Source organism: Drosophila mauritiana, chromosome 3R (genome assembly GCF_004382145.1).
Source record: "Drosophila mauritiana strain mau12 chromosome 3R, ASM438214v1, whole genome shotgun sequence".
Lineage (NCBI taxonomy): Eukaryota > Metazoa > Arthropoda > Insecta > Diptera > Drosophilidae > Drosophila > Drosophila mauritiana.
In genome coordinates, this window is record NC_046670.1 from 6,039,214 (window position 1) to 6,052,468 (window position 13,255).

At 41.7% G+C, this 13,255-nt stretch overlaps 2 protein-coding genes across 7 annotated transcripts in view; one reads left to right on the forward strand and one right to left on the reverse strand.

Moving 5' to 3' along the window:
* The window catches only part of LOC117143289 (sodium/calcium exchanger 3), a 36,960-nt gene extending 26,520 nt beyond the window's left edge, over positions 1-10,440 (reverse strand). For 5 of the 6 annotated variants that reach the window (XM_033307884.1, XM_033307876.1, XM_033307883.1 and 2 more), the window contains exons 1-2: positions 2,407-2,497; positions 2,108-2,343 (exon numbers count right to left, since the gene is read on the reverse strand). The gene's annotated coding sequence lies outside the window, so the exon portion shown is untranslated. Of the gene's footprint in view, positions 1-2,107; positions 2,344-2,406; positions 2,498-9,542 lie in introns of those variants that run through there. The other variant, XM_033307879.1, reaches the window with a different exon arrangement.
* On the forward strand, positions 582-1,908 carry LOC117143291. Its single transcript, XM_033307886.1, has 2 exons — positions 582-1,126; positions 1,197-1,908. The coding sequence occupies exons 1-2, from the start codon at positions 829-831 to the stop codon at positions 1,703-1,705; spliced, it is 807 nt and encodes a 268-aa protein (XP_033163777.1). The 5' UTR covers positions 582-828; the 3' UTR covers positions 1,706-1,908.
* Positions 10,441-13,255: the final 2,815 nt, after the last annotated feature.

Here is a 13,255-nt window from a genome sequence, read left to right on the forward strand (position 1 = left end):
CTTTCCTCGCGAACAAAAGACGATGCGATGGTAGAGACCCCAATCGCAATATGCCGGCCAGATATGTGAGGATTACAGCAAATCATGTGGATATACTATATGTACCATATGCTTAGGTGGCCACACATAATTCATTCGCATATTTTCCGTTTCCCAGCTAAGCGCCTTTTCGTTTTCATTTATTTTCCCACACAGCGTCATGAATGTACGCATACGACCAAAATACTAGTGCCCCAGGTGAAGTTTTTCGGTACGAATTGAAATAATTAATATTTAGTATTATACGCTTGTGATATGACATTTGGTTGATTTTAACAACGCAATCTTAGCTCAATCCCAATGTGTATATCTTTCGGTACTAGTTAAAACAAGTTACAGCTTTAATTCTCAATTCTATGTTTTTGTACTGGCAAAGTGTCATTCAACTTATATTGTTAAAGTAACGAGAACTTGGTTTAGAGATTAAGTTGGCAGTTTGGGGGTCTGTTCCCCCAATATTGACAAAAAAGAATAAGTCGTCATTCGTTACTTGAACCTCGAAACATATTCACGTACATTATCAGTGCTCCGGAAACTAAGACGCTACTTCTTATTTAGTTCGGTTAAAGTTTATATTCGAACGCATTTTGTTGTTGTATTATTTCATACAACTGCATAAGATGTTGGTGTGATTATTGTTAAAATAAAAAGATTGTTGTACTAAAAAAATTATTAAAGTTTTGGAGTGTCGCGCACAGTTATCTCTTCCACTTATTGTGGACCCAACCCGACTGGCGATATTAGTCATTTGTTTGCTTGCTTTGCACACTTGCCAACATAATTTTGGAAATGTTGATATGCTGCATGGAAGGCTGCGAATTCAACAATTCGATTTCCAATGATGAGCATGTTAGGTGCTGGTTGTGTGACGAATATGCCCACACAAAGTGCGCGGGCATAAGTGATAGTGTAGTGGAAATGATTGAAGGAAGAACTGGACTAAAGTGGACTTGTGAAACCTGCAGAGTTGTCAAATCCCAGATGGGAAGATTTATGAAGCAAACGCGTACGGAAATCACTGAACTCTTTAGGGAAGTCCGAGCTGTCTATGAAAAGTTGGCGATGCTGGAATCGCATATTACATCTCGTAAGACTCTGATCTTAACTATCCCATTATTTAATCGACTAATTTATCTTTTTTTATTATCTAATATTAGATCCTCAAGTACCGACTTCCCCTGTGCACAGTGATTTTAGTTCTAACCCATTACACACTTTTGAGGATACTAATGATGACAGAGAAGTTGAAGATGCAGAGTCATCTGTTGTTCAACACAATGCTACGGATATGCAGGTGGTGAAAATATGGCATCATAATGCGGCTCCCGTGGTACTACCTCTACATGCCAATCCGGATCCGGATATTCTTAAAGCTGTTCCTCCAATGAAAGCTGTGTTCGTATCCAGACTCATAACCTCAACTACTGAAGATGCCCTCAAGCACTACATAGTTGCCAAACTCCCATATTTCAATCCCGATGATATCATCGTCAGAAAAATATATAATAAACAAAGACGAAAAATTGCATCGTTTAAAGTTATGGCACCCGATCCTATATATTATACGATTTTAAATCCGGGATTTTGGCCTGAACATATCATTGTGCACGAGTTTGTCAAGAAAAGCCTTCTTCAAACCAATGTAGAATTTACAAAATATTGTTAATATTTATATATGAAATTTCAATGAAATAGTAAGAAAGTAACCCATTTTTAGAATAGTAACCGCGCAATCATTATCAGTAATTATTAATATAAAACTGTTCTACCCATATCTGTGCATCTATGGGCTTAGCACATTTAATCACTCATTTTTATGCCTATATTTAGGGTATCAATTGCTCCATAGATACAGAAACACTTATACAATTTGATATCACTCGAGTATAAGAATTCGCTTCACAGAAGTTCCACTTTTATGGTTTCACAATAAAATAGCTATAAACGAAGCGTTTGACATTTGGAATGCTATTCGTTCGACCGCCACTGTGAATAGTCTTAGACACCTCATTCTCGACTCAAATAATAAACGTGAAATGCTGTGGGATTTGTCGCCAGGGATACTCACTCCGGGATGGAATTGACTCTATACTCTGTGCTGGCGGGGATAAGGATGATGGGGGAATCTTGAAGTGAGACTTGACGGGAAACTGAACGCTGCAGTCTCAAGAGTGGATGTTGTACTTGATCGCCCTGCCGTTTGTCTCAGGCGTGACAATGCATAGTTTCTCCCGCCCGTCGGGTGGGTTCGCTTCCTGGCAAGCAACTGAGCCGCCGGACTGCCGCTCAGCCAGGTGCGCAGTACTGGTGAGATAACGGGATGCGTGGGTGGCTGGGCGTCGAGTGATGGGCGTGGCACGCACTCACCTGGGGATCCAATTTCGGTCCTTTCGGTGCTTGACTCTTGGGTAAATCGTTAGCTCTGTTTCGAATTTGATTTTCGTGAAGTATAAATCAGAGCATTCGCGTGTCGTCTAATCAAATCGCCACTTTGGCAGCCGCCGATATCAACTGGCCCCGTTTCTATCCCCTGGCTAACATGTAGGTGTTCATATATGTGCATATACATGACGCACGGAGCGGCCTCAGATACGGAGACTCGATAGGGAGATATACAATGGAGGGTCCCGAGCCACTGGCGATAAGTCGGGGCAATTACGTTTGTGCGACCATACCTGATAGCTACTCTAGATCTTGATATTCGCGCTTTCTGCTTCGCGGTGTTATACGATCCGGTCATATTGAGCACTGCCTGATAGCTACTATTACGTCATTGTCTTAATGATACAATCTATCTATGTGCCATAGACACAAAATGTGCTTCATGGCCTAGATAAGGTCTGTGGCCCAACCGAAAGTAACAGAATTAAAAATTTAGCTAAAGCCAAATGTATCTACAACATGAAAACGCACAAGTCACCTGACACTTTCACCGACAATTTAAGTCTTTTGATGTAATCTCAAATCAGGCGAAATCTGCGAGTGAATGTTTTTGCACACTTTACCTAAGCCATAAATCGCTTTCCACAAGAAATCCTTCTGAGTGTTGGTGATTTCATTGCCAGGCAGATAAGGTTTGCCATAGTTTGTGAGATATCCTTTGTGGGAGGGAGCTTTGTTTCAGGGACTAGATTTGTCAGGCTTCCGTGACAAAGGTATTTACATTCGTTATGCTAACGAGAGAACGTCTGATACGTTTCGGTGTTCAGTGCTCACTGTTCACGGTTAGATGTTCGAGTCCTGGGACGTAAAATGACATGTTTAATACGGGACCGAGTGGGAACAGTTGGCGATGTCAGCATATTTTAGCCCGTAAACCCCCCGGTTATTGGCGACATTTTGATATTGTCCTTGTTGCTGTAGCTGCGACGTTATAACAACAAGTTTGATGACGGTCGTTATGCGAGTCGTCGATTTGAAATGCCTTCTTGTCACAGAACTTGTGTGTTGAGTGTGGTGTGGTGTGTGAGTGTGAGGGTCCTTATCTGCTGTAGATGTGTGAGTGAGTGGATGTGCGGGTTGCAGATGTGTATCATTGTGTGTTGACAGTTCAACGGACACGCCCCGCCGCCCTTCATTTTCACGCCTGTTGTGTGTTGTCAGAGCGTAAACTGTTTATTATTTAACAATATCCCTTTTTTATATCTCTTGCTGTGAGGATGTGCGCGGGTGTGTGAGTTTCGAGCATTCTTATTTATTTATAACTGTGTTTCACACTTCTGCAAAGGTACGCACACAAATCCGGGCATAAATCTCTGGGTTAAGATTTAAATAGTCGGACGTTTAGCGAAGGTACCAGCACTATGGGTAAAATTAGGTGACATAATTTATATAAAAGTCATGTATGACTTTTTAAGCACCGTTTAATAACACATTCAACTTACAGCATTCATCATTTAAAATGGGTCTGCTTTGAAGGTTTTTGGTTATTTGACAATCAAACTAATTTAGTTTGGGGCTAATTTATATTGAAGAAGAATTTCTTTTGAATGATTAAAATGTAGTAAAATCAGCATTCTAGTTCCACTTCTTTGGATTTCCTTTAATGATACCTTTATATCTGTATATCCTTATATCTTTTCCTGAGTGTCTGAACGAAAGTGCTTGGGCGTGAGTGGGCGTGTGCTTGCCACTTGACTGCGGAACGGACGCAACAAGGCGCCAATTCTCGAATCAGCGGATACAGGCTTTTAGGCTGCGTGCCTGAAAGTAGGCTACACATTCCAATCTCGGTGCTCGCTTTACGTGTGTGTGTGGGCGCTGCACTAGTGTGCGGCGGATAGATGCCTGCTGGTCTGTCAATTATGCACTTCCATATCTGCCTTGAAGGACTCGCATCACTGGTCAATGGCAATCAGGCAGCGCAATCAAGGCCGGCATCGCATATCAAAGCATCAGCATCGCGGGCTGGCATTGACATTGATTTCATTTCAAATCACATCAACCTTAAATGTCAGCGTGCCACAGAGGATGGGGATGCCATTTGCCATTCATATTGCACCATGTACTGGCACCAACGTTTATGTGCATTAGAAATACACGCAGAAAAGGTCATTAGAGGATTTCCTCCTCTCTACAACTAGAGAGAAAACAACCCGAGGACGTTGGTACACACATTAGTCACGTCTTGCTCTGAGTAATAGTATTTTCTTATAGGGCTTCTATGCGTCCGGAACAACCATGAAGTCATCTGGCTGAAAGTAAATGCCAGTTCTCTTTTACAATAGCGAGTCTCAGACAAAAACTCGATCATAAATTATAATTAACAATGCTCTAAAAACAAGCCCCATTAAGTTGGAAGATATATGAGATGCACAAGTAAACTGCTTGCACTACTTTCCATAGCTTTCATAGTTTTTTTTACTGCTTCTCAAAATTAGAATAATACTCCTTGCGATAAGTTCGCTTTAAATGAATCACCGCGGTGTTCGGTGGCAGTCTCAAATAGTCGAGTTTTCGGGCAGGATATTATCACTTGCTGGCTGGCCATGATTTACAGACTGAAGCGAAAGCAGATGGAGTTGGGAAGTGGAAAATGGGGAAAGCAGCTGCGTGCTGTATAAATATATGCGTGTGTATGTCGCAGCGCTCCTATTGATTTTTTAGCTCCACCCCAAACCAGTTTTCACTCGAACGCGGAGGAATCGAGGCCCTGACATGCCAAAGTTGGTTTAGATAGCGTTGTTAAAGTTGTTCGCCATTGCCATATCAAGTGGGTGGGTGGTTAGCCCAAACTATTTGCTACCCAACTTTGGCTTCCGCAGGGGTCCCCCCTCTTTTCGAAAAAACTTTAACTGAAACAAGAATGCCAGTTGTGTTTGCCAAAGAGTTGCGACTGGACTCGGCAATTTGCCGTGTGTCAGCAGCAGGTTCGTCAGGTCCGCGATGATGATGATACCTGATGGATGGTTTACCAGTTGACCAGGTGACCAGATGTTTCCTCGGGCGGGAAAAAAGTAGCAACCAGTCGGTGCATCAATCAAGCTTCCAATGCTAGAAAATGCTGACGCAGATAACTTGATTAAGTCGTGGCAATCAGCAAAGCAAACATTTTGCCAAGTGATTTTAGTTCTTCGTTTATTTTGTTTACCCCAATGATTCAATGCCGGTTTTGCGGGACGGACCGTTGATCCTCATAGCCGATAAGCACTGTACAGCCTTGCCATTGTCATTTAATTTGTGTGCTTGCTTGGGCATGGAAAAGGCAACGATAGTGCAGGCTGCCTCCAAATCGCCGGGAAAAGTCACATTATCCCATTGCCATAATCATCATCATCATCGACGCCGTTATCATCGTAGTAATCATGTGGCAAGCTTCCCGGCCGGAGCAACAGTTTCGGCCCACAAACAAATTGTTATGCTCCGCCTTGGAAATCCATTAGGGAGCCGACAAACAGAGCCAAAATGGCGCCCCCTAGCCAACTACGTATATGCCATACTGGGCAAAATCAATTTGGTAAACAAGCTCTACACTTCTTCGTAAATACAACTTAAATAGCTTATACTTCTAGAAATGCCGGGATAGTTAAGAACACCTGGTTTAAACCTCATTTTAAAATGGGTTTAAAATATTTAATGCCTTGGCTTTTGGCTGGAGGTCTTATGATCTATAAGCAAATATTAAATTTGAAATAATGTTCCTTAAACAAAAATTCAGAAAATAAATTTTTCTAGTGTGTCTGTGTAGTTTTGGCCCAATTCTAGTAAAGGGAGACGGCACTACGATGGAGTGGGTCAGACGGCAAGATAAGGACCTCAGTGAATGGAGAAAATTGAAATGGAAATTAAGTTCGAACGAGGGCAGATGAAGATTCCTCTGGCGTGTGTGTTATCCGACATGTATCGGTGTGGAGAGAAGCCCCCATCACTTTTAAATTATTTACCTTAACGCACCTGATTATGCCCTTTGCTGGCTGGGCCCTCGATGAATATTTCAAACACGCGTCACATCGACCTAATTGAAACCAGAGTGCGAGCTCCAGTTAATGTGACAAGGATTAAGTGCTACGTAATGCGAAGAGTTAATTGAAAGCGTTTCAATTTCATTTCTTCGCAATTTATTTCGACAACCGAATCCTCACTCACACACACATGTAGATATTTCTGTGTCTGTTGAGCGGAAAATTATCATTTCCTTGGCCTTTGTTCGCTCAGTCAATGGAACTCGACCATTTGAATGGGCGGGGAGCAGCGAAATGAAAGGTTTTCACTTTGGTTTCCGTGCTGACACAATGCCGACATTTCGATGTGTACGTGCTGTGAGTGTGTGTGTTAGCTTGCTGTATGACAGTATGTGTGTGTGTCTGACTCAGTGTGTGTGAACTTAGGTGCGTGACAACGGTAATTTAGATATCCCAATATCCTGTTCTTTTCGCGCGTCTTTTGTTTCGCCACAAAAGCTGACTTAAGGCTCGCCTGTCGGCGCCTTGTCCGCCATTTTGTGATTCTGTCTCCATTTTCGCGTCCCTTTTTCAGATGTTTTTCCGTTATTTATGGCCCTCGCCTTTCCCTCTTTCCTTTTGATTTTTGTCATCTTTATGGAATTTTTATCTCTTTTAATTTATACATATTCTCCGGCTCCGCCATCAGCCCCATCGCAATTTAATTGCCGTTCCCGAGAAACTGAGCAATCGAGTCCTTTGCGTTTCCTTTTCTCCACAGGACTCTGCTTGCATTTTATGCTCGACTTGGCTGGCTTAGAAGTAAGCCCTAATTCAGCATTTCTCTACGTTCTTTATGGCTCGCTGGCCTTAATCAAATTGCCTGCAGATCTGCCCATCTGGACGGCTTACTGGGCGTATGCGCAATTTGATGCCCACATACACGGTAAATCTAGCAGGAAAATGTGTAAAGCGAAGCTGGCTAAATTTTTTTATTTATGCCCCGTAGCTGGAGATTTGTTACTGTCAGGACGTATGTATGATTAACTCTGCTGCAGCGGAATCCTGCATAAACTCCACACTCGAAAGTATGCTTTTTGGGGCTCTATTTTTTCCGGAAGCACGGCAGCTGCTAAAGCTGCTGATTCTGCGCCATTGTGCGAAACGTTGGCTTCCAGTTGCCGTGGCCACTGCAACTGTAACTTTATTTCACCATTGTTGTTCAATTGGGTGAGGGGCTGGAACTTTCTGCTGGTTTCATGAATCAAACATGACCGAATCTTGTTATTTGCAGTTTTCTTCCTCGAGTTTCTTTGTGTACACATGTGCGCGGTTTATTTTTTTGTTAGTTAGAAAAGTTGGTCGCCGCACACACCGAAAATGGAAAAAAGTAGGATTTTTCGCCACTGTTTGCGGCTGCTACGTATGCATGGCCTAAGCCTTTGAGTGCCTGCCACTTTCCTCTAAGCCTTTAAAGCGCTGAATTTTCATCTGAGAGCTGAGCTGCGGTTTGGCTGTGTGGTCTGTTGCTTTTAATTGACGGAGCCATAAATTAAATGAATTTTCCAAAAGCTTGTTTCATCTGGATTTTCTGCATTTCGCTGAATATGCTGCATACTCAAGTTTAAATTGACCGAGGTATTCCTCTTATCAAAGTCAGAAAATCTAGCATTTTGAGTGTTTCGAGTCATGCTGATGCTTGGGTACTTGATTGATTAGCTAGTTAATTGCTGCCATTTAGTTTGATTAGATATAAAGTCCCAAACTGAGTTCCATTGAAACTTCTGGCCATCCAACACTTGTGTCCAATTGACAAATACTTATGGGACGACCTTCCTCTATTCACTGGTCAGTGAAAAGGAGCCCCAATAACCGAGTGAATGAATAAATGGCTATTTATTTGTACAAAGGGACACAAAGTGAACTCTAAACTGAAATGGTAAGCAAATGCCAGGCAAGTGAAGCGAATGAAAGCTTGAATGATATTGACAAAGGCAAATGCTACCACCCATCGTCCTATGAATGGAAAAAGAACTCAAGGGGCTGGCCGACTTGGGCAGGAGTCGCGAGTTCTCCGCTTTCCAATTGTTTACTAGTCTCCGTGTTGATTGTTTTCTTTGCCTCTTTTCTATGGATACCCTATAAGATGGCATGATACTTTAAGCACTGCCTACAGACTAAGCAAAATAAATTGCTTAAAATGCCAAAATTTCATCTATGCGAGACAGTAAAATATACTTCATATAACTCTAACCCACGAATGCTTGGTCTGAATTCATAAGCCTAACTTTTTCTGGCGAAGTTCTTAACTTTCCCTTGGGGGTCTTAACATACTACTTATTTTCATAAGGAAGGCGCCTTTTGGAATGTTTACTTTATATCCTTTACTGATATTTGTTTCGTACAGCTTATAAAAAGTACAGTTGGGATGCGATTAGCTTTATTTATAGTTAGTTATACCCCGTTCAGTAAATACATTTCCGGATCACAAGCCGAGTCGATCTGGTCATGACCGTCTGTCCGTTCGTTTGTCTGTCTGTAATGTATTTCGGAAACTATAAAAGCTAAAAAGTTAAAAAAAAAATGGTCCAAACAAAGTACATCGCGGTGATAGGTATGTGATAGTCGAGAAAATCGACTATAGTGTCAATTTTTGGTTAAGCTGAAACCGTTTAACCTGGGAAAGCTCAATGTCCAGCTGGGCACAAGGGAACTTAAAACTCGAACTTATGCCGATGTCAACAGGACTCCCCATTTGCTTTTCTTTTCTTCTGCGGTGCTGCTCGTCTCTTGAGTCTCACAAAAGACTCAATTAGGCGTTAGACAAAGACGGTGGACAAAGCCATATGCTGCTTGGCCCAGAAGTTGTCGCTAATTCGCAGCCAAAGGGCGAACGAGGGGGCCAGTGGGCTTAATCGATAGCGAAACGAAAATGGGAAAACAAACTGACAATTGTCACGGACTGCCCCCGTCCGTTGTCAAGGTAAGACCGCCCGCACTGCTCATACTCACACACACGGGGCGTATGCGTAATGTCTAAGCCATACCGCACGGCACTTCACATGGGGCGTATGAGTGATTAAGTCGTGCTTGGGTAAAAAGCGGCTAAAACGAATACATTACCGGCAATCGGAGATGGAGGCGCCAGTGTGGCGAGCTGCAGGATCCGCTGCCGATGCTGCTGACACAATTTTCGCCGCTGCAGAGCTGCAGCTGCAGAATGGCCGCACACAGATGCACCAGATATAGATACAGATACACAGATACAGATGCACGAAGCTGACGCCGAATTTGCGAATTTCGAGCTTGACACGAACACCCGGAGGCTGTTGAACCGCACCGCTCTGAACTCTTTTGGCTAGTTTTGTAGGTTTATGCCGTTTTCGTGCACATCCTTTCCTTTTCTTACAGCTCCCTTTACAGTTGCATTTTTTGCAGCGGCTGCTGCAGTCCGCGTTGCCAAAAGTGAAAAGAGGCGGCCGGCACGGCGGTCGGTGGTCAATGGTCAATGGTCAGAAAACAGGTTCAAAAGTCGGCGACCGCAGGCGCAGGTCCTGTGTGTGTGTGTACGAACGGGTGTGTGTGTGTGTGTACCGCACAACTTTCCCAAAAGTATGCAAAGATATTTAGCCTAGTTTCGACTCTCAAACAGCATCGTTGTTGATTTTTTGCTGCACTTTCTTGGCATTTTCTTTCAATTCATTTTTGCTCTCAAATAAATTTTGAAAATTTATTTATGGAAGATCATTTCACTAGCTTTAAACACTGTTTTTGTTTTTATTGTTGACTGAAGCACAACTCACACATCAACAAATACATACATATATTTGTGTATATATGTGTATCTGTGCATGTTTCGCTGTGTAGTAAAAATAGTAAAACGCTCGGCACTTAAAATAGGAGAAGCGCAGCGAAAAACCGTTTGCCGCTGTTCTCTTCTATTGTTGTTGTTATTGTTTTGGTTGCTTCTTTCGTTGTTGTTGTTGTTGTTGTATTTATCGCTGCTGCGTGTGGAAATCACGGAGAAAACGTTACACGCTCATACGCCGGATAATGAAAGACTAACCTGCGAGCCAGTAACCGACTGCCACATTGGCCGACTACCTCTTTAAAAGTGCCGATTGTCGCGACACGAAGGGCAGCCGAAATGCACACGAAGAGTGAGAGTGGCGTGGGCGAGGGCGGTGAAAGCGGGAGAGATAAGGAAGAAAGTGCACAGGATAAGGAACAGAGTGGCAGTGGAACACTGGCCAGGCGATAACAACTGCGCCGCTCTCTCTCGCTGTCGCTCTCCGATGTTCCCCATCTTCCTCTCGTTGCAATGGCGCATTTCGCTGGGTGGAAGGGGAGGGTGAAGGTTCGGAGGGGAGGGTGGTGGGGAGGTTGGTATGGAGGTATTGCGGGTTAGTATACCCCACACCCACACCCCCTCCTCCAGCACCCGCTGTCTTAGACAAGCAAGCGCGTAAGTTTTTGACGCCCCTGTTAAGTCGGTTGGAAAAAAGTTGCTGCCGAGTTCCATGTACTCTATGCTTGGAAAATAGTCTATTAACAACAAGCACCGTTAGGGAAAGTGATTACTAGTAGATAGAAATTGGGCTGCAATGCAAAGAGGTTATCTTTATATAAATTTGCAACAACCAATTCACCAGGTTCACGTGGCGAAAACTTTTATTTCTGGATATTGTATCGTCTTATATTTTCTTAAGCTTAACAAATTATAAAATTCACGGGTACAGTATTGATCTCAACATTTACATTATATTTAAATATATTTATTTATTATATTCAAATCCAAATTTGAGAAGTACATCTCCAATTCCAACTAAAATTGGCTAAAAAGGTTTTGACCGCATTGAAGTCAGCTTTTAAAAATAACTTAATTGGTATGTGTTTTACCGGATAAATGGCTTTCCCCTGTATAATTTTGATTTAGTTGATTGCGCCTTTTTACTTGGCTCTCTATGCAGCATCACGCCTACAAACTGTAGTTATGCATTATACATATTTTAATACCGTGCTAAAAAAAACTTAATAGTCTTAACTTAAAAAGTTTAGCAAACAAAAAGTTGTGTAGTTATTTTTTTCTAATTATAATTAAATTTTCCAAATTAAAGTAATCTTGTTGTTATTATTATATTTAATGTTTTAAAAATGAATTAAAAATTAAGAAATAAATAATATATTCCAGTCCTCCGCATGTACGGTTGTGTAATATGCCTCTCTAAACAATCGTAGCGCATCACCGGGGCTTTAAAGGTGGAATTCCTTACGAATGTTCATTCGGCTATGGCGACTGCGTTAGAATTTGTGGACCTGGATGGCTCGGCGGTTCGGCGGCTGACGGGCCCAGAACTGCGAACCGAATGGCGAGCTGTGCGAGGCGTCGTAAAAATAAATAAGCAAAACGGAAATTAATAAGACCCAAATGTTGCCGCTGTCGCAACGACCTCCCCATGTTGCCCCTGAGAGACCTGCCGCGACAATAGCCTTATGGCCATATAGACGCAGCAATGGAAACAGAAGCAGCGAAAGCAGCAGAAGTAGCGAAAGAGAAGCACACGCTGCACGCCATTGCTGTAAGTACAGTACAGTAAAGGAGCACATGTGTGTCGTTGTGTGTGCTCACAACCTTTTGCTGCCTTTGTCTTTGGCGTCCATTTTTTTCGTCCGCTTTTCTGTTTGTTTTCGTTACGGATCCCAACTCATTCGGCAGGAGTGAACACGGGGCGTATGAGCAATATATTTATGTTTATAGCCTCGTTTCCAGCTGGTGTGTAGGCATAAAACTGTCGCGATTTTTCTTTCGGATGTGTATGATTATTTGGCACGACAACTCAATTCAATGAATGAATAATAGCAATCATAAAATCATAGGTCATTTACGAAATAAAATGACAGATTACAAATTTAAGCACCTTTTGCAAATTACTTTTCTGTGCATTTGCAATTAACTTAAATCTTAATTTACGCTTTTTTTGAAGCCCCACTTCCACATGTTTTTGCCAATAAAAGATTTTGATTTGTTTTTTAAGTTTTATTTATGTAGTTTTTTATTTTAATCATTGTTTAAATCTACAAATACATTTACAGCGGAGGGCGAAAGAACAAAAAATTAAAAATGTTTACTCATTGTTTTGTTGTTACATGCAAGTTTTTACTTCTGCGTGTTGTTGACAAATTTGTTGTGGTTTTTGTTTTGTTTCAAGTTCTTGCTTTGACCATCGAACGTTTATATAATTCTGCATTTGTTTATAAATATTTGTAGTCCATATTATGAGTTATTTATATTTTGTTTTTGTCCTCGTTTGGTTTTTGCTTTGCTTCGTTTTAGTTTAGTATCATATCTCTTTCACATCAGCATCCATCGATCAATATTATTAATTACTCAATATAATTTGTTAACAACTAATAATAATAATTTTGTTTAGTTTTCATTTTCTTTCATAACTAACATGCCATAATTATCGTTATCCCCAATGCTAATGATCATCTTCACTAAGTTAGAAAACAAGACAGTTGGCTAAACGAAAACAGCAGCGAATTAAACTCGAATGTCTGGGCGTATCTCTCTGCGTGGGTGTGATCTTATCGGTCTAGCCGAGCTCATTGAGCATCCTATAATCGCTATCTGATCCATTTTCACAATTCACAACTTGAAATTCTCAATTAGCCAGCCCGAGCCGCTTTTTCAGACCCACTCATTTGATAACGACAATGCCAAGCTTTTTAATTCGTTGAACTTCAATGTAATGACCAACAATTTGACCGCTCAACCGTTCATGTTGTGTTTGCTCTTTGTATTTGTTTTCCTTTTTGTTTTTGTTTTGGGGCGT

What these genes read in the sequence shown, in the direction of transcription:
- LOC117143291 (XM_033307886.1), top strand. Translation starts at nt 829, where the DNA reads ATGTTGATATGCTGCATGGAAGGCTGCGAATTCAACAATTCGATTTCC. An exon ending in GGAATCGCATATTACATCTC is followed by an intron (nt 1,127 to 1,196) that starts GTAAGACTCTGA and finishes ATCTAATATTAG; the next exon opens with ATCCTCAAGTACCGACTTCC.